At 36.8% G+C, this 22247-nt stretch overlaps 4 protein-coding genes across 6 annotated transcripts; 2 read left to right on the top strand and 2 right to left on the bottom strand.

Annotated features, from left to right (window-relative positions):
* Positions 1-4927: 4927 nt before the first annotated feature.
* On the top strand, positions 4928-6788 carry LOC104740105 (ubiquitin-conjugating enzyme E2 1). The gene is made up of 6 exons (XM_087485340.1): positions 4928-5349; positions 5742-5877; positions 5972-5997; positions 6085-6174; positions 6272-6360; positions 6456-6788. Exons 2-6 carry the CDS (start codon positions 5753-5755, stop codon positions 6582-6584), a joined length of 459 nt encoding a protein of 152 aa, XP_087341466.1. The 5' UTR covers positions 4928-5349; positions 5742-5752; the 3' UTR covers positions 6585-6788.
* Positions 6789-7025: 237 nt separating this feature from the next.
* Positions 7026-9895, bottom strand: LOC104740104 (putative LRR receptor-like serine/threonine-protein kinase At1g14390). The gene is made up of 5 exons (XM_087485339.1): positions 8400-9895; positions 8194-8315; positions 7872-8118; positions 7596-7789; positions 7026-7523 (listed from the first exon to the last, which is right to left on the bottom strand). Exons 1-5 carry the CDS (start codon positions 9637-9639, stop codon positions 7152-7154), a joined length of 2175 nt encoding a protein of 724 aa, XP_087341465.1. The 5' UTR covers positions 9640-9895; the 3' UTR covers positions 7026-7151.
* Positions 9896-15314: 5419 nt separating this feature from the next.
* LOC104740102 (protein IQ-DOMAIN 28-like) lies at positions 15315-18931 on the top strand. 3 transcript variants are annotated; one of them, XM_010460630.2, is made up of 7 exons: positions 15315-15594; positions 16213-16356; positions 16444-16671; positions 16766-16954; positions 17050-17130; positions 17254-18601; positions 18684-18931. In XM_010460630.2, the coding sequence occupies exons 2-7, from the start codon at positions 16267-16269 to the stop codon at positions 18713-18715; spliced, it is 1968 nt and encodes a 655-aa protein (XP_010458932.1). In that variant the 5' UTR covers positions 15315-15594; positions 16213-16266; the 3' UTR covers positions 18716-18931. The 3 variants fall into 3 exon arrangements, with proteins under 3 accessions (XP_010458932.1, XP_010458934.1, XP_010458933.1); XM_010460632.2 differs by having other exon boundaries at positions 15408-15635; XM_010460631.3 differs by having other exon boundaries at positions 15576-15815.
* On the bottom strand, positions 18902-21504 carry LOC104740103 (putative serine/threonine-protein kinase PBL2). The gene is made up of 6 exons (XM_010460633.2): positions 21025-21504; positions 20418-20764; positions 20183-20318; positions 19964-20100; positions 19753-19876; positions 18902-19515 (listed from the first exon to the last, which is right to left on the bottom strand). The coding sequence occupies exons 1-6, from the start codon at positions 21083-21085 to the stop codon at positions 19046-19048; spliced, it is 1275 nt and encodes a 424-aa protein (XP_010458935.1). The 5' UTR covers positions 21086-21504; the 3' UTR covers positions 18902-19045.
* Between the last annotated feature and the right edge of the window lie 743 nt (positions 21505-22247).

The raw sequence follows: 22247 nt of genomic DNA, 5'->3' as shown, positions 1-22247 counted from the left end.
AGAAATTTCACAAAAAATTAAAGTGCTAATGAAAATTTTAGGTTCTATTAGGAAAAATTAAGGCGCTATTTGGTATAAAAAACAAAATTTTAAGGATTTAGAAAATTCTAATATGGTTAATTTGTTTTTTCAATTAACTTGTTTGCATATATTTTTATGTACAAATATCTAAAAAAATTAGAGACAATATTATTCCAACCGGTTAAATTACACCCTAAATAAAACAATCATTAATAAAACAAAAATTGAACATCTGATTCTAATTAATTAATTAATTATAAATAAAAAACGATTTGAACGTACCTCATTCTCTGTAAATTGCTCGGACAAATCAACTACATCGCATCCGGATCTGTCTTCGTCTTCTTCAGCGGCGGAGAAACCAACTCTCTCTGGTCTCCAGCGTCGATCGACATATATTTTTTTTTTCCAATTGAGAAGATGAGAAGTTTATCTTCTTTTTTTCACCAGCTATATAAATATATATATATATATATATATATATAATCGGATCAAATAATAATGGGTTTGGCTAGTCTTGGACTTGATTAATTAAAACGTGATTTGTTTAGTGTAAATAAAAAATAGTGGAGTGAGGAGGAAGAGGAGATCGATCGCTTCTCTCTCTTTTCTCTGCTCCATAAGCATAAATAAAGAATGAATAAAAGAAGAACAAGACAAGAGAAATAAAAAAACAACAAGAAGCTGCGTGAAGTAGAACAAGCTCATCTCTTCTCACTTATGCAGCTGCGTGAAGTAGAGGTGTCTCCGTGTCGACAAGCAAAAGCTGTTTTGTCCATGTATAAAGTGTGAGAATGATCCAAAGTTTCAAGAAGAACGTATCGTATGGACACACTTGTACAACAAAGGATTTATGCTTAACTATTAGGTTTGGACTTCTCATGGGGAAGATTACAATATGTTAAACAACGATTCTGAAGAAGATGTGTTCAGAACTGAGTCTCACACAGAGCCAATAGATCCTTATGTGACAATGGTTTCAGATGCATTTGGTAATACAGAAACAAAGTTTGATCAGATGTTGGAAGAAGAGTCTAATGCTGAGGCAAAAAAGTTTTTTGATATGTTGGATGATGCAAAACAGCCAATTTATGATGGATGTAAAGAAGGTCTTTCAAAGCTCTCATTAACGGCTCGGCTTATGAGTTTGAAGACAGATTATAATTTATCTCAAAAATGCATGGACTCAATTGCTCAAATGATGCAAGAATATTTGCCAGAATGTAACCACTCACCAAAATCATACTATGAAATTAAGAAGCTTATGCGGTCTTTGGGTTTACCATATCAAAAGATTGACGTTTGTCAAGATAATTGCATGATATTCTGGAAAGATGCTGAGAAGGAAGAGAAGTGTTTGTTCTGTAAAAAAGATAGATTTCATCCTATTCAGAAGATTGGGCAGAAAAAAATTGCATATCGTCAAATGTTTTATTTACCGATAGCCGATAGAAAGAAGCATGATCATAAAACTGCAACAAGAATTGATGATAACAAGCGACAAAACAATCAATGGAAGAGGAGCGAGGGTTTACATCATGGAAGGTGCTGGACTAACGCTGCAATTTGTGAATAATGTGATCATACACAATATTTACGTCAAGCAAATCGTTACCAGTAACGGTGGGTTGATCAGAGACTCAGAGCAGCACATAGGGCTTAGGACAAAAAGTGATGGAGATGGAATCAGCTTGTTTGGAGCAACAAATATTTGGATCGATCATGTCTTAATGACAAGATGTGAAGATGGTAACCAAGTGGTCTTGGTCTAGTGGTTTCCACTTGAGAAAGGAGTTGTCCTGTTGGTCCAGGTTATGGATCAATTCTCCTCAAGTGCGAAAATGTTAGACAATTCCATTTGGCCAGGACTTTCATCCAATCTGCTCCGGACCCTAGGGGGATTAGGGACCTCCGTCCTGAACCTTCTGGTTAACAAAAAAAAATGTGAAGATGATATGATCGATGCAATTGACAAAAAAAAAATGTGAAGATGGTATGATCGATGCAATTGACGGCTCCACCGCCGTAACTATCTCCAATAGTCATTTCACCGACCACCAAGAGGTACAAAAAACAAACAAATACTCTGTTTTTTACTCATGCAAAACACAAAGACTATATCACTAGATTCAATAGAATATAAAAAGGCCTCCTAATCTTGCAAATGAACAGGTGATGCTGTTTGGGGCGAGGGAGGAACACGTGATAGACAAGAAAATGCAGATAACGGTTGCGTTTAACCACTTTGGTAAGAGACTGGAACAGAGAATGCCTCGTTGCAGATTCGGAACGATCCTTTGATTAGAATTTAGGAAATTTAGCATTAAGTTTGACCCAAAAAAATAAAAGAAAAAGGAAATTTAGCATTATCTCTCAATATATAATAGTATTTACATTTATGTTTTATAGGTGTCCTAAATATCATTCTCTCACTTGAGATTACTCATCGATATTGGCCCAAAAAAAATTTTGGCCAACAAATTAACGAAAGAAAAGAATAATAAGAGACACGAGCTTCGAACTCGTTACCTCACCATCAGTATTATCACCGTTTACCAACAGAGCTAAAGACAATTTCTATAAACTGAAGGCCGAAATATTACTTATTCCACAAATGGCCGCAAGCACATGCTTGGCTCCAACGCCGGCTCAGTGCATACAAAGTACAAGCAACACATTATGGTGAGAATTATCCACATATGTTTAAAGGGGAAAGAAAAAATCTAGAAATTATGTAGTCTTTGGGTTTTATGAGAAAACTTCATACAAAAGTCCAAAAAAAATAACCAAAAAATTAAAAACTCTGCCAAAGATTATATATATAGAGTCAAAAGAAGAACTTTCGTTCTTTGAAATAGCATTTGCAAAATATTTGAAATGACAACAACGTCTTTGAATCTTGGGAACAAATAAGCCGAGAAATTGAACCAAAATAAAACCGGATGTTAATCGAAGAGAAATTAGTCTAACTTTCTTTATTTTGTAACAAATGAACGGTTCTTTTGGCTATTTCCATCAACTTCAAAAATCAATTAGGAAAAAAGAAAGTAATAATTCAAAATATGTTTCAAACGGTTATTTTGTTTATCTTATTTTAGTCATTATATAAAAACAACTAATTCTCGTGGCTGAATAAACTTATTTCACTGAACCAGTAGACTTGCGCTCGAATTCTCACAGAAATCAGGGCTAATATGGACTTCTCGGGTGATAAACAACTAACCGTCGTCGTGTGTGAACAAACCTATCTCACATTCTTTCTTTTTTTTGGTAAAAATGTGAAGAATATTTCAAATACTTTCCTTTTGTTTTTAAAATTCCATATTATCAAGACGATCTTATAGGAATTTCCATCAAATCATAAATCTAGATGCACAAAACTTCAAAACATGATATAGGTTTGTCCGCCCATTAATCCTGCACAAGCAAATAATTAATAAGAGATTTAAAAAAAGCTTTTTTTTGTGCCTTGTCCGAGAAGTTAGATTTTGCATGCAAAATTGAAGAATTGTTTCCTTTTAATGATTACAAAGAGAATCAAATTTGTTCTTAAATATATATATATATAATGAAAAAACTACAAAGTTAGAGGAAAATCGGTATATTCATACCCCAGTTAAGGAGGTATGTTGAATTCATACACCAACTATGACATTGAACAAATCCATACATTAACTTAGTTAAAATTCAAATTCGCTGCATCAACTTGAGAAACTGTGTATAAACATACACAGGCCGTAACGGTGTTAAAAAACCGTTAGCGGCTGCTTACGTGGAAGCCACGTAAGAAACGACGTCGTTTTGGTGAGACGAAAGAGAGTGATTCTTTTCGTCAAAACGACGTCGTTTCTATCTTCTTCTTCCTTTTTTCTTATTTTCCCGACTCGGGTTTAGGTTTTGTGTTCGCGATTTGGGGTTTCTCAAAATTTCTCTCAATCGATCAAGATGTCTTCATCCTCAGCTTCTTCAGGTGCGTAATCGAAAACCTAATGTTTTAATTTTCCTTTTCGTTGTGTATTTTGATAGGAAGATTATTTACTGTGAATCCGTTAATTGTTGAAGGAGTGAGCGACAGATTTACTGTGATTGGAAGAGGAATCCCATGAAAATGTAGATGTGGTCGATTCTCTGTAATGAAGACTTCAAACACAATGAAAAATCCTGGGAGACTCTTTCATTGTTGTCCCATTGGATCCGTCGACGAGGTAATCTATAGGTTAGGTGGTCATATAAAAATTATTCTCATGTGAGAACCTTCTCATTTGTGTATTTTTGTACCAGAATCAGTCTCATTTGTTTAAGTGGACCGACATAAGCATGGTTGAGGAGATGGAAGAGGTTGAAGGTGTGATTGAGAAGATGTAAAGAGAAGTAGGTAGCTTAGCAAAGGGATTAGATGAGATTGAAAATTTCAAACAAATCGCAGAAAGATGTGAGAAAGAGATTGTAGAGCTCAAAGCAAAGGTGAGCTCATGTGAGAAAGAGATGCAAGAGCTAAGGTGCTTCAAGAAACGACGTCGTTTTGACGAAAAGAATCACTCTCTTTCGTCTCACCAAAACGGCGTCGTTTCTTACGTGGCTTCTACGTAAGCAGCCGCTAACGGTTTCTTAACACCCTTACGGCCTGTGTATGTCTATACACAGTTTCTCAAGTTGATGCAGCGAATTTGAATTTTACCTAAGTTAATGTACGGATTTGCTCAGTGTCATAGTTGGTGTATGAATTCAACATACCCCTTAGCTGGGATATGAATATACCGATTTTCCCAAAGTTAGACAACAGAATCTAATACTTAGAATGAAATGGATAGACCACGAGAAATTAAACAAACAATAAAGAAGAAGATATTACATTAACTAACTCTCTGATCTCTGGGTTTAAAGCAATGAGCAATGAGCAATGAGCACTAATCTCTGGTTAACTAACTCTAATCTCTGGATTTAAGTGTCCGGTTAATGGGTACAGTTCGCCCTAACGGTTAAATCCGGTTAGGAGAAACTCACTCGCTCGGTCGTCCAAAGGGCAAAGCAAATCCAACTTTACAGATATGTCAGAGGAGCCAAGTAAGTTTCTAGAAGATCATTTCCCCCTCTCACTGCGTACCTTATACGTTCTTCTTCCCCGAAACCATTCTACTTCTTTCCCCCATTTCTCTCATCGCACGGTGAAATCGAGAAATCGCCGATCTTTGATTCGATCGGGAAGCTTCTCTGATCACCGGCGGTCAACGCCGCGGACACAGATGTTTGCTTGAAGAACCTCTTCTCGCCGCGATCTTTGCCTCTCCTCCGGCTTTTTTTACTCAACAAGCGAGATCTGTTTCCACGGTACCCTTTTCATCTGATCTTCAATCCTCGATCTTTCTTTGCTGGATCCGTGGATTTTACTTTCATTTGAGCTGTTTCTTGTCATCATTTGGATATTTTTTGGTGAATTGATTCGATCTTAAGCTCTTTCTAGGCTAAAGTCTTAGTCTTTAATATAAGTTTATTCCATATGTTGCAGTTAATGTTTGTTTCTAGGCTAGTTAGCTTTTATATAGGTCGTGGACTTCTTAGGGGGATTTGAATCTAGTACATATTTAGCAGTTTTAGGTTTTAGCATATACCTGAACCTGTGAAAAGGTAGCTTATTTGATCATGTTTAGCAGTAATTCCAAGATTCATAGACGTTTTTGAGACCTCAGAATGATGAATATTTTGGTTGATTTCTTATTTAGACTAAAGGAGGATGTCGACGCCAGCTAGGAAGAGGTTGATGAGGGATTTCAAGAGGTTGCAGCAAGACCCACCTGCGGGTATTAGTGGTGCTCCACAAGACAACAACATTATGCTCTGGAATGCTGTCATATTTGGGTAATGGAACAAGGACCTTAGATACTGACTAAATATTTCGAAAACATTGTCGTTTCTGTACTTACTTAGACTGTTTTTGTTTCTAAATTTGCAGGCCTGATGACACACCATGGGATGGAGGTAAGGTTATGTTTATGTTGTTGCAATTTGAAATTTTGGGAACGTGAAAAGTGGTGTGTTCTTATGTCTCTTTCTTGATGCTGGCAGGTACTTTCAAGCTCTCACTGCAGTTCTCTGAAGATTATCCAAATAAACCACCAACAGTTCGGTTTGTGTCACGGATGTTCCATCCAAATAGTAAGTCATAGAGATACGCATCATTTCTTCTCTCCATCTAGTTGATGTTTAACTTTTGGCTCCGGTTAACCTTCTTTTTTCTATATCTGTTGTGCAGTTTATGCAGATGGGAGTATTTGCTTGGACATTCTACAAAACCAGTGGAGTCCAATATATGATGTTGCTGCTATACTTACCTCCATCCAAGTAAATTTAACATGCCCTACCGATATCTTACCATGCCCTTAAATATTAGAATTACTGCCGTCTTCTCTAATCTGTTTTTCCCTTTGTTATTGCAGTCCTTGCTCTGCGACCCTAATCCGAATTCTCCTGCAAACTCGGAAGCCGCTCGGATGTACAGCGAAAGCAAGCGTGAGTACAACAGAAGAGTTCGTGATGTTGTTGAGCAAAGCTGGACTGCTGACTAATAGTAGTTAGTTGTAAGCTTTGTTAGCTCTCTCTCCTTTCTCTGTTTCACTCAATGTCACCATTCAGCAACAGCTTCTTTCTGTTTTCAATTATGTCTTGTGTTTCCAAAACTCTTTAAGTGATTCGATGGTTGGTTCTATGTAACCCAACATCCTTAAAAAACAACTTTGTACCAAACCAACTAAATTATTCACTTTTGTGTATATATATGTATTACGTTTTTCTTGCTAGGTACCAAAAACAACTTTGTATTCTAGTTCAAAAATGTTGTGCTATGAAAGTTGTTAAGGGCTTTGGTCTTCTCGTTCTATTGCTCATTCATTGCTTTGCTTTCTTTGTGACGATAATCCCATTTCTACCCCAAAAACTGATGCTTGACATGATGAGATTGGTAACCGCAAGTATTAGTAGTTCCAATATAATGTTTGCTTCTGTTTGAGTTGTTATAAAAGTCTTGTCTCATTTCAGTATATTGCTTTTGAAGCTCTGCCTCTCTTTCGATGAATTACATTCATCTTTGCTTCCTTCAGTGATGATGATTATACATATTTCTTTTACGTCTACGATTACGAACCACCAAGCCCGAGGCTCCCACTGCTTGTCCATCCTTGTTGCACTTGAATCGTGTATTGCAGATTCCATACAACATCCTCTATCGATGGCCGCTTCCCTTGATCTTCACAGAGACAGTTAATTGCAAACTCAACTGTGGTTCTCAATGACTCATATGCATATGTTCCTCTCACACACGGATCTGCCAAGCTTCGCAACACCGATGGTTCGTCTCTCAAACCATTCTCCAGCTGAAGCTTCAAACTTCCCAACTCTGAAGATGATGCCGCTAGTACTTTGCCTGTGATGATCTGAAGTAGTATCACTCCAAACTGGTACACATCTTCTTTCTCCCCATCTTCATTACTAGGGCTCTCCGCTCCAACCTGAAAGTGCCCCAAATGATTATATATTTCATGAGATTAAGTCTTGGTTAGCTCTGGTTTGTATATTTGTACCTTGGATGGTAAAGGAATAGTATAACCACTGAGTTTTACTGTGAGTGTTTCATCAAGTAAAATATTCTCTATATCCAAATTGTTCCCAAATATTCCTGGTGCCACTCCTGTGTGCAAGAACTGTATTCCTCGAGCGACTCCAATGGCTATAGACATTCTCTGAGGCCATTTAAATACCTCTTTCTTTCTCCAATCTGTCAAAGAAAATTTTCAAACTATTAGTTTTCCATCAAAAGTCAAATATCTTCAAATCGAATTATCTTTTTCAGGTAGTACCGGTGAGGTAATCCCTCAAAGACCCGTTAGAGATGTATTCTTGGACGATGAAAATGGTGCTTCCAGCGTATGGATGATGATCTTGATAAGTACCAATGCAGTGTCCAAGAACACTGACCAAATGCATATGCCTTAGCTTTGATAAAACTTCCATTTGGTGAGCCAAATTTTGTGTTGAAGTCTTCTGTTTTAGCTTAATACACCTCACTGTCACTGCTATGCCTTCTCTAAGGCTACCTTTATAGAGCTGTTTAGAAATTAGATATATTGATTAAGTAGAGACTCAGATCAAGTTTAATCTCGTATTTACATTTTCATTTACCTGTTCTCCACAGAGATTCGCTGCATCAAAATTGTTGGTTGCTTCTTCCAGTTCCTCCAAAGAGAAAACTCGGTACGGTGATAGACCAATCACCGCGGATCTCATGGTTTGCGGTACTCGTCCTACATTTGAAATACTCAAGCTAGTAAAGTTAATGGGTGGTGAAAACTTGATTCAAGATTTCAAAAGTAATAGCGTTGCATTACTTGCATCTGGTACTGTCTTTGATGTGGTGGTGCTGCATACAGAGACCTTATCGACATTGTTTGGTTCAAATGGCTCTTCCTTTGATCCTGATTTTCTCATTCTAAACAAAACCAAGCCAGCCAAAACCGCTGAAACGAGGATCACACCAATGACAATGCCAATCACCAATCCAAGTTCTATTCCTGTATCTTCTTCTTTCTTTTCTTGATCCTTAGTGTCAGACTTCACAGCAGCCACTGCTTGCTTTGCTTCGTTTTCACAGAAGGTAACTGGACGCTGGTATTTTGCAGAAGGGGAACCATTTACAGACAAGCAATTGAATGTGAAGAGCACTGTCTGGTTATGGAAACTCTTGGAAGATAAACAAGATGGAAGCTTCCCAGTCAGAAGATTCCGAGAAACATCAAAAATTCTAAGCTTGGAGCTGCATAACGATGAATTTGGAAGTAATCCACTCAACAAGTTCTGTGACAAACTTAGATTCTGAAGCAAAGGAAGTGAGAAGAGGAATCTTGGGATTGAACCAACGAACTTGTTGGAGGAAAGATCCAAGGTTTGAAGCTTATTCAGCTTCTTGATCTGTTCTGGAATCTTAGATCCAAAAGAGTTGTTCCTTAATGAAACAGTGATCAAATTACTTGCTAGGGAAGGAACAACTTCAGGACCTAGTTTATTACCGCCTAAATTCAGCTCTTGAAGATTCGACAATCCTCTGAGATCAGGAACGCTTCCATTGAACAGATTGTTGGCTAGAACAAGACTTCTCAGGTTCTTCAACGACGAGATCTCTTTAGGAATTTTCCCAGAGATGAAATTGGAACTAAGATTCAGAGATTGAAGAGACGAAGATAACCTGATGATCTTCGAAGGGAGAGGACCAGAGATGCCAAGAGAGACAAGAGACAAGGTCTTTAAGTTTGAGAGTTTTGTAAGAACAGTGAAGAGCGAGTCACTGGAGAATCTCCCAGGGAGCTTAACTGTTCTGTTTCCTGTGACGGTTAATTCGGTTACGTGACCGTTGAAACAGAGGATTTTGAAAGAAGGAGAAGGAGGAAGGTAGCAGAAACTTGTCAAGTTGGTCCATGATCGAAGAACCGGTGGATACTGTAAATGCTTTTGGATTTCTAATAGAGTTCTTGATTCACTTGATGTAAGCTGTGATTCTGAGAGTGATGGCAGAAGAAGAAGAAGGACAAGGAAAGTGAGAGTAAAGGCTTGGCTTGTAGAAGAATTATGCATTTTCTCAGGAAACAACTAAAGAGAAAGAAAGATTAGAGGAACAGAGAGATTAGTGTGAGTTGATTAGTAGTATTTAAAACAAAGAGGTGTTTTGTACATAAATTCTTGAGATCGTTTTTAGATCAGAGGCAGATTTTCTCGGGAAAATGGCAACGAAAACAAATAAAAACAATGTTCTGGGACAGAGCAAGAAAGGAAAAAACAAGTTTTAAAATGGAGAGGAGAAGACAATAATAAATACAAATTTCATTTGTATAATTATTATTTTTTGGTGTTCATCATCTTTTGTTGATTGTTTCACATTGACAGACTGTTTTACTGCTTCGAAGAAAGTGATGATAATTTATATTTTATTTTATTTTAATGAATTAGAGATCCTTAAAATACGTAAAATCCACATGAAATATCTGACTATTTATCTACTTTTTTTGATCCAAAATTGCCACAATTAGATTTTATTATTTATATTTACTTCAACTTGTTATTATAACTAATTTCTCTGTAATGGTCAGACCTTTAAATTTATTACTATAACGATGCATTCATTGGATAGATGCATAGACGTGCACCAACCTATACATACATTCATGTTTTACGAATAAATGTTTCTAGTTGTACTTCTCTCGATCTCTTCCCCAAAGTTAAAATTCTTCCATCTGTACAGATCAAGGATCAACAAATATTTATGGAGAAGCGTTTCTTCTAATAAATTAGCGACCAGTGTAAATGTGTAATGAAGTACTAGTATGTAGTCAAAGTCAACTAGACAACTTGGGAGTGAGCTTCGTTTTTTTACAGTTGACCACCAAATTCCCACGTCGCGGGTTGATGTAGTCTAACGTGCTAACTACCTCTCGTCAAGGTAATGGTCGACGTTTTGATCAGATCACGCCGATCATTACCAATTAACACTAAGTCACTAATAGTCTAATACACACCTCATGTAAAACAATTACATGTCCCAACCAAATCTTTTACACCGTATATATCTTATAGCTTATTTAATATACATCGTACTTTTTTCTTTTGCAACCAATCAAACTAAACTAATAATACTATACCAATTAATTTGACCAATATATTTTGTAATCATCGCGCTATTACTGATTATATAGAGATGTTTAGTTATTTGTCGGTGAGTAAGTTTAATTAGGATGTGAGGTGTCGTTTTGTTTTTGTGTGTTTTAAGCTTTTATGTGTTAAGAGATTCTAACAAATGTTCCGCCGTGTTTCTTTTTGGTGTGATGAACTGTCCATTGCTTTCTCTTCTCTTCTTTTATTCTTTATACATCTAGCTCTTAATTATTGTTCTTCTTTAAGTGGCTTGACTTACGATCCTAATTTAAATAAGCTTGGTTATAACAACCAACCAACAAGTATAAGAGGAATTGTATAACCTAACGCCAAATAGCAAATTTTTATCCCAAATACAAGAAATCTTTCCAGTCATTATACATATCTTACAAAAAAAAAAAAAGCCTTTTAAATATATCTTACAAGTGTCCCTCCGATCCTTTGACAACATCTTTTGTTGATATCTCCCAAACAGAAACGTTTTTATCCGTCTATTTGCTTTGATCTGATAAGATTTTGAACTTAATTTGTCCGGTCTATAAGGAAAGCCACTAATTCCAAAGATTCGGACCTTAAATTTTGAAAGAATTTTCTACTTAGATATTTGTTAAGCAAATTCCACGTTCAAATTTAAATTTTTTACTTACATTTTGAAGGCATTTTTTGAATGATCAAAGTCACAATGTTCAAACAAATTCCACGGCCCCCAAAATAGTGTATACATGTACCACGAAGATGCTTTTCCATGATTATCGGAGAGCGAGAGAGAGAATTAAGGATTTTGACTATAATTTTGTACAGTCTCATGCCTAGAATTATAGAGACTAGGACAGACTTAAAAATTTAGTTTATTTTATTTGGGAAAATTCCATAAAAATACACCAACTATTTTTCTATTACCATTTTAATACACAAACTTTTATCACTTCCAATTTAATACTCCAATTATTTTCTTTGCCCAGATTAATACTCAAACATTTAGCCGCGTAACCAATTCACAACCGCGGGTTAATTAGACTTAACGAGACTGTTCACGGTGGTTAACTTCCGTTTGATATGTGGTTAAGTTACTAACCAGGATTAAAACATAAAACACATGTGCTTATAAATTTCAATTTAGAAAAATCCCCAAATCTAAACCCTAATTTTGATTTTGGAGAAAGGTACGAGCTTCGGGAAAGAGACGATGAATCGAAGCCAAAATTCAAGAAGTGGGTCAAATGCTACTAGCACAGGAATGAGCTTCGGGCCAAGTAGTGGGGAGGTTTTATGTGACCGTGGCAAGGTGGTGATCATGAAAAAGCCTTGGACCGATGCAAATCCAGGGGGAAGGTTTTACAAATGTGGAGATGCGTGGAGGGGTGTGTGTGATTTCTTTAGTTGGTTTGATGTTGAAAAACCTCACGGGTGGCAAAAAGAAGCTTTGCTAGAAGCACACAATGTAATTAATGGGAAAGAAGAAGAGTTGAAGAAGCTTAGAGCATTGGTTGAAGGTGGAGACCGGGAAAGGGGTACTCAAAGAGGATCAATGGTTGATAAATCAGAGCTATGGGATGCAACGGAAAAAGAAAACAAGAAGCTGAAAGAAGAAACAACTGTGAAACCAAAGGTATGGGATGCAATGGAGCAGGAAAACATGAAGCTGAAGCAGGAGATTATGGTGAGCAGCAAGAAGGAGAAGATGCTTCGCCAGTGTATGATTTTATCGTGGGTGGGTTTCGTATGTGTTGTTGCAGTTCTCGTTCATGCTTTGAAGTAGCGTTGGTATTTTATTTTTGTACTTGCTTAGTGTTGTATTTGGTTGGATATGAACTAATATTGCTATTGTTGTTGTTTAGTTACCATAGACAATAATCAAAGCATTCATAAGAAAAGTTACCAATCCAAAAAGACAACTGTCATAGATAATACAAAAAGTTTAAAATGGGAAGGGATGCAAAAGACTACTAGAGTTAACATGGTAACCCAATTGGTAATACTACTAGAGTTGGCGTGGTCCCTGAGATGTGTTGTACGCCGGAGCACCTCCAAGATCTCGTGCTCTGTTTCCTCTAACATCAAATACTCGATCTGTGAAAGGGCATATGCATACCCCAATTCCTCTTGGAATAGATGGCTGTTTCCGGACTGTAGAACGACCATGACCTTGACCCGGTGGACGACCACGGCGACGTGTAGGAGCTGAGCCTTTAGCAGGAGCACTAGATGATAATGGAAATGTTGATGTAGTTGCAGGAGCAATAGATGATAATGGGTATGTTGATGTAGATGCAGAAGCAGGAGGCGGCTGAGTGTTTGTTTTTCGCCTTTTTGGTGGATTTGGGTTGCTTTCACCATCAACCTGAAATGTTAAAGAAGACAAACATAAGACAATGTAAAAGTTCAAAAAAAATAAGGGAAGATTTACACTTACTGGTATCTTTCGAGGTCTTCCACGCTTCCGTTTTGGACCTTCCATTGCGTAAGATTCATTCTTACAAGTCCCACGATTATGTCCAACTTGTTTGCAGTTACCACAAGTGATTGTCCTTCCATGACGAGTTTCTTTATTGGGCTTGGATGGGGACTCATGTGCAGGTTTTATCCGATTCTTCCTAGGACGTCCTGGCATCTTCCTGAAACCTGGTACTCCAATGAGTTCCTTATCGGTTTTGTGCCAATAAAGCTCCCCATTAACTGGTTTTATGTTGTTCCTATAATTATCTATCCAAACTCCAGTCCTATAATAGTTAACAACATAACTGCAAATATCCAAAACCAAACGCATAATCAACATATAAAGAAGACATTTTATAGCAATTGATGATGAAAACCTTATTTGACTTACTCTTCCGGTTTATGGCGAATGTCATTGATGACACAGATTACATGATTGCAAGGAATACCAGTGAGGTCCCAACGCTGACAAGCACAAGTTCCCATCCGTAAGCTGACCTCATGACCAGTACCATACAACACAACTTCATATAAATTATCACTGCTTAACCACATATCAAACGGAAGTTAACCACCGTAAACAATCTCGTTAAGTCTAATTAACCCGCAGTTGTGAATTGGGTACGCGGCTAAATGTTTAAGTATTAATCTGGGCAAAGAAAATAATTGGAGTATTAAACTAGACAAAGAAAATAATTGGAGTATTAAAATAATTGTGTATTAAATAGAAAAATAGTTGGTGTATTTTTATGGAATTTTCCCATTTTATTTTATTTAAACATGTGTATTATTTTATATTTTAGAATTATCATTAGAAATTTTATTACATTTCTTTAATAAATATAAATTTTAAACATTTTAAAATATTTATAGGAATGATATTCAAAAAAAATATAATTTCTATTGTAAGTAAAAGAAAGTAATGTATTTATAGTGGTTTAAAAGAAAAATACAAATAATTTATACAAAAAATGTGGCCTATTATGTATAATACTTTTTTGGTGGCCTAAGGCTATTGCTTTTTTTTATTACATGGTAGGCGCGACACTGATTTTGGGGTTAATTGAGGGTTATATATATATATATATATATATTATAATTATATATAATAAACATCACGTTGAACAAACAATAGCAAATTTTTATCCCAAATACAAGAAACCTTTCAAATTAAGTTAAAATTGTAAGCAAGAGTTTGAAGTTCATAAACCCTAAGGTTTTATCAGAAGCACTCAAAACCATTAAAAAAAAAGCTGATGATAAGACTCGAAATTAAACCAATATTTTGCCACAGTTTCCAAGTAGTCATGATTGAAAGATGTATACTTTCAATTTTTTAAAAACAAAAAAGGCAAGGGTAGATAAAATGCGAGTTAGCAGGCACAGCACATGCATCTGCCTTTGTAATAAGCGACACTGCCAAAGCATCAATTAATATTAGTGTACAACATGCATTTCTTCTTTTAAAATATCTTCCCAAATAACTTACTAAGCATTATTTATCTTTGGGCTTATAGGCTTGTTAAAGTTTAAACCCCATCCATATGTATCAAACTCACACTTTAGGCCCAAACACATACATGCATTTTAAGTAATGTCCATATACTTTTGTCTGTTATATAATTCAGAACAATTAATATTTTACCAAACACTTATTACACTTGTCAAAAGTCTGAATTGAATTCTTATCTAGTAGAATCAAGCTTTTTTTTTTTTTTTTTTTTTTTTTTTTGTCATCATGCATTTTACGTTTTTTCCAACTAGAAGTCGAAATCACATACTTAAAAATCTACAAAAATGGTATCACCAACCATTTGTACTAAAAGGATTTGAAACAATATATGATCACATTTTAGTTGTTGTAACGGACAAATGAAATTTTATGTAGATAGTTAGAATAGAATACAATATCATCAAAAGCTGTTTACGAATTTGATTAAAGTACAAGACGTTTGGATTTAGCGGACTAACCACTTGGATAATGACACCCTTAATTAACTGTTGATTCATATTTTCTTTTCAAAAGTATTCAATCATCATCCAACGTTATGATCCAAAAAAAAAAAAAAGTGAGGGCTATTCAGTAAAATCAACTCCATTTGACTCCTTTAATTTGGGCCCAGAAAAGGCCTAGTTTTAAGACTTTGCTGCCAACACATCATTCCAAAACGACGTCACTTTTGAGCCGAAATTAATTTCGTCCATTCCTTTATTTTGTTCTAATTAATAAAATAAATTAATTAAATGAACTCTCTGTCATCTTCTTCTTTCGCTATCAGTGGAACCGTTGGGAGAGAGTCTTCTTCACTGTGTGTGTGTGTGTGAGAGAGAGAGAGAGAGCTACTATGCTTTTTATAGCCTTTTTAGGTCATTGATCGATCTTTTTTCTGGCGACTTTAAAGGACAACATTCGAAGAACAAGCTGTGTTTTAAAAAAAGAGTTTGGTACTGATCAATCGTTTTAGCTTACATTCAATTCTTCTGAGGTTGACGTTTTTATTAAAACACTATTTTGCAAAAAAGAAAAGAAACTTGTCTTTGCTTTTTGATTTCTCTACCCAGATCTGATTTATTTCTCTCTGAATTTGTTGGAAAGATTTTATTTTTATTTTGGTTATTTGCTCAATTGGAAATCTTACAGAGCTCCCAGCAACTATTCTTTTTAGGTTTCTGTTTCTATTTTTGGTTTTGTAATATCTGGATCTTCATGATTTTGTTCTGCTGTCTTCAAGATCTCTGCTTTTATATTCTTCACTTTTATTTAATGCGTCTGTTATTTCACTGATTCACTGAACCCAATGGCTTTAGCTGATGGACTGTGCTAGCTACTGTGTGTTTTTAGGGTTTATATATTCTTGATGATCTTTTTTACTGGTTTTTGCTTTTGGGTTTTGGGAATTAGAACTTGTTGAATGTTACACAACCTCATGTTCAATGCTCATTGTCTATGGCGCTTTGTTTAACTTGAAATTCACAGACTTTAGCTTGTGATGTGAAATTTCAGAGATTTGGCATGTTCCTTTTGCTTGTGAAAATTCACAGACTTGGCTTCTTTTTTTGCAGGTTTCTTCAGTTTAGCAACTTACTATTTTCAGACGCCATCTTGCTCTGTTAAGGATGGGAAAGACTCCCGGTAAATGGATCAAGACTTTGCTTCTCGGGAAGAAGTCTCCCAAGTCGAGTTTGGAAAACCGAAGCCAGAAACTGGTAAATAGTATGGGAATATCTAGTTTGCTTCCTTTAAAACATATGTGGATAGTTCTAACCATAATGTGTTATTCGTATTGTACATAGGGATCTGCTAAGAAAGAAGAGCTGGTGGTATCGGTGACAGAAGATTTGTCAAACTTAACGGTTGATCCACCAGTGGTTTCATCACAACCAGTTCCGGCTTCTACTGCTCAAAATGTGGCAAACAATGGCAACGAGTCGAAGGATAATCTCGAGTCAGGGAATGACTTGGGAGAACTCGAGCTTGAACGAGCTGCAATTAAGGTTCAAGCTACTTTCAGAGCTCATCAGGTACTTATTCTTTGCCGTAATAAAGACAAATCTACCTGAATACATTTGAACCATATAAGATTCTGGTAGTGATATTTTGGTTCATCTACTGAAGGCGCGTAGAGCATTTCGGACCCTTAAAGGTATCATCAGGCTGCAGGCAGTTATCCGTGGTCACCTGGTCAGAAGACAAGCCATTGCAACATATTCGTGTATATTTGGAATTGTGAAATTTCAGGCTCTTGTTCGTGGCCAGAAAGCTAGATCTTCAGATAATGGAATTGTATTTCAGAAAACACATAAGGTAGAATCTCTTTGTCACGCCTTAATTTACATAGTTGGCTGATTTTGTAGGCGTGTCAGGTTTTTGATTAAGCTGTAATTTCTGTCTTCTTTTAGGAAGCGGGTGATTCGGAACCTTTGCAATCGAACACGTATAGTTGGATGGACAATCCCACAAAGTTCGTCTTTGTTAATAAGGTATTTTTAATTTATGTTTCATGGTGCTTGGTGGAATAATAAGTTTCATAAATCCTGCTTGATAAACCTGGATTTACCAATCCTACAACATAACGTTTGTTATCTGTTTCTCTGGTTTTTCAGCTTCTAGCTTCTTCACCAACTGCATTGCCCCTGAAGATCCAGTATGGTCCTGAGGAACCTAACTCAGCCAAGGTTTGGCTTGTACGCTGGACACAATTGCAAGTTTGGTCTTCTGGCTCACGAGTAGCTAGGGTTGAGATTCCAAAATCTCAGTCAAAGAAGCGAAATTATCAAGCAGTGGTTGAAGCAGATAAGGCAAGGCCAAAGCGAGGTATCAAGAAACCATCTGGTCCAAATAGTGGAACTGGCTCCATCCGTTCTACAGCTGAAGGTGATAAACCTAAACGAATTGTGAGGAAGGCTTCCACGCTTAGTAAAGATGCCCTGAGAACTGAGAGTAACAAAGCTAAGCCCCATTCTAGAAAAAGTAGAAGCGCCTCAAAGGATGTATCTCCTTTGGAAATTAAAGATGAGAAGCCCAGTCCTAGTCTCAAAAGGTCTTCTCTTTCAAACGGGTCAAAGAAAGCCACCTTTAGATCTGCTGAGAAGAAGAAGAAAGATACTGCTGATTCTGTGCAGATTGAGCATGAAGAGAAAGTTTCAGGGAAGGTTCTTGAAGGAGGAGACAACATTGAGTTGGCTGAAACGGAGAAAAGTACTCTAGATTCTGTGCAAGTAGAGCCTGAAGGGAAGGTTCTTGATGGAGGAGACAATATTGAGTTTGCTGAAAAAGAGAAAGATACTGCAGATACTGTGCAGATAGAGCCTGAAGGGAAGGTTTCAGGGAAGGTTCTTGAAGAAGGAGGTAATATTGAGGTTGCGGATATCACAGATTCTGTGCGGATAGAGCCTGAAGGGAAGGTTCTTGTAGGAGGAGGTAATATTGTGTTTACTGAAAAGGAGAAAGATAAGGCTGATGCAGTCCCGGTGGAGCTTGATGTTGTACAAGATGAGAACTCACCGGTTTTGGATAAACTGGAGGAAGATGAACCAAAAACTGCAGAGACCAATGATAAAGGTGATGACATCAAATGTTCAGATGAGAAGATAAGCTCGGAGAACAGTAATGTTTGTTCTGATAACACAAAGCCTACTGAAAGAAGAGCATTGCTGCCTGCAAAAATTGACAATCAAGATCATGGACTTACACATAGCGGACGAAAAATCCCCAGCTACATGGCCCCAACTGCATCTGCAAAAGCCAGAGTCAAAGGAGAAAGCTCTCCGAGGTTTTCCCTAGAGAAGACTGAGATAAATGGGTCAGTGCGACGCCATTCACTGTCATCTCCAGCCAATGGTCAGCTGAGTACTACTACCATGTCTCCAAGGGCTCACAAACTTCTCCTAGCCTCAGCCAAAGGATCTATGAATGATGACAAATCTCTTACTTCTTCCAAGGACATAACTCGTAAGCAAGACTCAAATTTACACGATTTTAAGCTTTACTTAAATAATAAACCTCTTAACCCATTTTTTCTGGATTGTTTCAGACAAGTCAACAAGAAGTGACTGGAAACGGTGAAGGCTCAGGCAAAAGAGAGTGTCATCTCATCATCTTACATGGTCGATATCAATTACTTAGTGTGTTTCCTCTGCTTTTTGGTTTGGTTTGGTGAGTTTAGAGTGTTTGGTCAGTGTTCATGTTAATAACATCCTTTTCATAGATGTTGCTTCTGTTTACTCGGATATGTTTGAAGACACAAAAAGGTTTGAGTAAATAGTTTCATCTTTGTATACATCTATTCATTCACTCCTCTCTAATTACAAAGATATACCTGAATCTCAACCACTCCATTTTACATATATTATACATACAAACTTATGAGCAAGAGCATTTCTTCAATCAGTGCTTTCATCTTACCCGAGGAGGTTTATTGTTAGAAGGTAAAGGCGATGCACTGGGAGTTACGTTATGCAGCGGCCGATCCTGAGAATATCTTACCGGAGATTTCTGCACAGGAGAGGCATGATGAGACCTCGGAGATTCCATATGCGTGTGTTTGGTTCCAGGTTTAGCAACAGATTCTAGCTGTTCTAATGTGACTAAAACCTCTGACATTTTCGGCCTGAGCTTTGCATCGGGATTTAAGCACTGCAACGCGAGATTAGCAGCTGTGAAAGCTCCCTTTTGTGGATATTGACCCCCTAGTTTCGTGTCCATTATGCGAAAAAGCTTTCTCTTATCACCAAGGTACGGTGTTGCCCAGTCCACAAGACTACATTCGCTTCCCCCGTTTGAATTGTCCATGGCACGTCGTCCTGATATTAGTTCCAGTAGTACGACCCCGAAGCTGTACACATCACTCTTTGCAGTCAATCTACCTGGAGGATGAAGATGAGCTTTCAGAAAATGTCAAAGAAACAGAAACAATCTAAAAGTCAAAAATATTTTGGTTAAGCTTTTCAAGATCAATAAGTCAAAGCTTTGAAACATTCTTGGAAAAAAGCTTGTGAAGTGTTCTCACACAGAAACTGATAAAACCTATTTAGAACTATAGATTGACTCGTGGTTTCCTATGCCGCGTAAAGCAATGGCTAACGTGAGTATATGGAACAAACCTGTGGCGACATATTCAGGAGCTGCATAGCCATGAGTACCCATGACCTTCGTTGACACATGTGTATTATCACCAGTAGGACCTGCTTTCGCCAAACCGAAATCCGAAAGTTTAGCATTGAAGTCCTGCATTAAGACACAATTCCTAACCATTAAGAATCATAATCGAATCCCAAAAGCGTTGAAAGCGAGTTTTTTGTTAGGGTTTATTACAGAGTCGAGTAGAATGTTAGCAGCTTTGAAGTCTCTGTATATCACTTGTGACTTTGCTTCATGAAGAAAAGTTAGCCCTTTAGCTGCACCTACTGCTACTTTCATCCTTATCGCCCATGTAAGTGGCTGCGCACCACCTGCAAGAACCATGAAACTAAGAAACTCCCAAGCTTCACCCATGAATTCAAGAACACTATTGTTGAATTGCAGAAAACATACGTCTAAAAAGATGATTCTCCAGGCTTCCTTTTGGCATGAACTCATATACAAGAAGCCTGTTTTCGCCTTCAGCACAATACCCAATTAGTAATACAAGATTAGGGTGACTAAGTTGACCAAGATAGTTTACTTCAGTCTGAAAAAAAAAACCAAAAGAACATCTCAATGTCAGCAAAACACACACAGAGAGAGATCAATCATGGTGAACTGAAAAGGGTGAAAAATAGGAACTTACCAACCACTCTTTATGACCTTGAAAACCTTCAGGCTTAAGCTTCTTAACAGCAACAACGATTCCAGAACCAGGTCTTGAAGCAGTGAGAGTTGATTGATCAATCCATCCTTTGAATACACAACCGAAACCTCCTTCCCCTAGTACACTATCAGGACGAAAGTTCTTAGTTGCGTTCTTCAGTTCGTTGAAAGTGAAAGCTTTTAGGTTTGGCGATGAAAGTATCTCTCCTTCTGTCCTAAGTGCTGGTAATGGTCCTAAACTGCTATCTGTGCTGTAAGAAGCTGTGCTTAGTCCTGAAGGTGCCGTTGAACGGCTTGTCTTGCTCGAAACTTTCGTGGATGAAGAAGCTATACCAAAAAATGATCAATCAAACATATGAACACCAATACAGATGTAAAACGTTGACAGACACAAGTAATAAAACAGAGGAATTCGAAAGGTTTGACTTTTTGATGATGATCCAGAGATGAACAAATAAGTTAAAAAGTTACAAAGATTTAACTCTGACCCACAAAACTATTCTTAGAAAACCATTTGGGGAATTAAAGAAGAAATCTCCAAGAAACTGAACATAGAAACCAAATTAAGTAGGAGAGGAACTAATTACCGGAATTAGCATGGGAGCTATTGCTATCCACTTTAGCTGATGAACCTAAGCAATTACCCATTTCAGATAAGACCCCAATATGGAGAGACAAAGCTACTGTTCTCTTGGAACAATGGAAACAGATGATTTCAGGTACCAACACAACAAGCTTTGTTTTCTTGTACAATAGTTTTTATCTTTTATAGTCTTAACGGCGGCGCAGTGTCTGCCTAGCTGAAAATATGGACACGCTAACAGAATGAAAAATATTACAACATGAGAGGAAAATCTAAAAAAAGAAGGAAAGAAGAAGGAACAAGGAAGGTGAAGAACATGGGATCAGAGAAGCCAAAGTACATAAATGATACAAAGTCGTCGTGTCCTTTTTGTTTTGTTTCTCCATTCTATTCTCATAATAGTTTCTTAATATGACAAAAATGCCCTCGAGTAGAGAGACTATTATGAGAATAGTTTTGGTAATTTTTACGTTATAAGTACGGTAACGTCATGCTCACGCCAATGAATCAACGTCGGATTATATTAGTTATGCGACAGCATTACCGATGTATTCATTCAGTAATCTGGAGTGTTATTACTATGGAAAAAGTCGTATTCACATCTATTATTTTGTGTCACTCAGATTTAGTTAGACAAAGATATTCAAATTCTTCAGATATGAATATATATATTAATTCATAAATCATAATTAACTAACTCACGTTATAATTAAATTCATATTAAAATAGTTTATTACTATTATTGTAGAACACGTTTTGATAAATGAATAATATACTTCCAGCATGGAACCAAAAAAAATAAAATTATATGGTATTGATTTGTTGTTTTATTCATGGTCTTCGTTGACGTCTGTTAAGGGACAAAAGAGTGGTGGGTCTGGATCTCTCACATCGTTGAAATTTTGATGGCTATTTTTGCAATAATAATACTTGCTATATATATCGTTCACAACTATTTAGTAGATTACGTACCCTTTTAATTAATCAAGCCATCATTCAGTATAGCAAGATAGTTAATAGCGATCGAGGGATATCAGTTTCTTGTTGTTGATGAAGATTAAGAATTCAATATATCAATTGACGCCGAGTACCAAAATTATATTCTTCGGAGTTCGGACTTGCGAAGAAGTATGTACAAATGCACCTACGAGAAGAGTCAAATATAGATAGACTCACAATATCAGATGAAACAACTTTTTTTTTTGGTTCAAATCAAATGAGAAACAT

The sequence above is a fragment of the Camelina sativa genome, chromosome 14 (genome assembly GCF_030686135.1).
Source record: "Camelina sativa cultivar CO46 ecotype springtype chromosome 14, ASM3068613v1".
NCBI classification, from domain to species: Eukaryota; Viridiplantae; Streptophyta; class Magnoliopsida; order Brassicales; family Brassicaceae; genus Camelina; species Camelina sativa.
Note: the sequence above shows the minus strand (reverse complement) of the source record. Positions and strands in the feature narration are given on the sequence as shown.

What these genes read in the sequence shown, in the direction of transcription:
- LOC104740105 (XM_087485340.1), top strand. Translation starts at nt 5,753, where the DNA reads ATGTCGACGCCAGCTAGGAAGAGGTTGATGAGGGATTTCAAGAGGTTG. An exon ending in TGGAATGCTGTCATATTTGG is followed by an intron (nt 5,878 to 5,971) that starts GTAATGGAACAA and finishes CTAAATTTGCAG; the next exon opens with GCCTGATGACACACCATGGG. An exon ending in CTATACTTACCTCCATCCAA is followed by an intron (nt 6,361 to 6,455) that starts GTAAATTTAACA and finishes TTGTTATTGCAG; the next exon opens with TCCTTGCTCTGCGACCCTAA.
- LOC104740104 (XM_087485339.1), bottom strand. Translation starts at nt 9,639, where the DNA reads ATGCATAATTCTTCTACAAGCCAAGCCTTTACTCTCACTTTCCTTGTC. An exon ending in AAAGACAGTACCAGATGCAA is followed by an intron (nt 8,316 to 8,399) that starts GTAATGCAACGC and finishes TTTCAAATGTAG; the next exon opens with GACGAGTACCGCAAACCATG. An exon ending in TTTGAGGGATTACCTCACCG is followed by an intron (nt 7,790 to 7,871) that starts GTACTACCTGAA and finishes TTTCTTTGACAG; the next exon opens with ATTGGAGAAAGAAAGAGGTA.
- LOC104740102 (XM_010460630.2), top strand. Translation starts at nt 16,267, where the DNA reads ATGGGAAAGACTCCCGGTAAATGGATCAAGACTTTGCTTCTCGGGAAG. An exon ending in TATTTCAGAAAACACATAAG is followed by an intron (nt 16,955 to 17,049) that starts GTAGAATCTCTT and finishes GTCTTCTTTTAG; the next exon opens with GAAGCGGGTGATTCGGAACC. An exon ending in TTCTTCCAAGGACATAACTC is followed by an intron (nt 18,602 to 18,683) that starts GTAAGCAAGACT and finishes GGATTGTTTCAG; the next exon opens with ACAAGTCAACAAGAAGTGAC.
- LOC104740103 (XM_010460633.2), bottom strand. Translation starts at nt 21,085, where the DNA reads ATGGGTAATTGCTTAGGTTCATCAGCTAAAGTGGATAGCAATAGCTCC. An exon ending in AAGGTCATAAAGAGTGGTTG is followed by an intron (nt 20,319 to 20,417) that starts GTAAGTTCCTAT and finishes TTTTTTTTTCAG; the next exon opens with ACTGAAGTAAACTATCTTGG. An exon ending in TCCTGAATATGTCGCCACAG is followed by an intron (nt 19,516 to 19,752) that starts GTTTGTTCCATA and finishes TTCATCCTCCAG; the next exon opens with GTAGATTGACTGCAAAGAGT.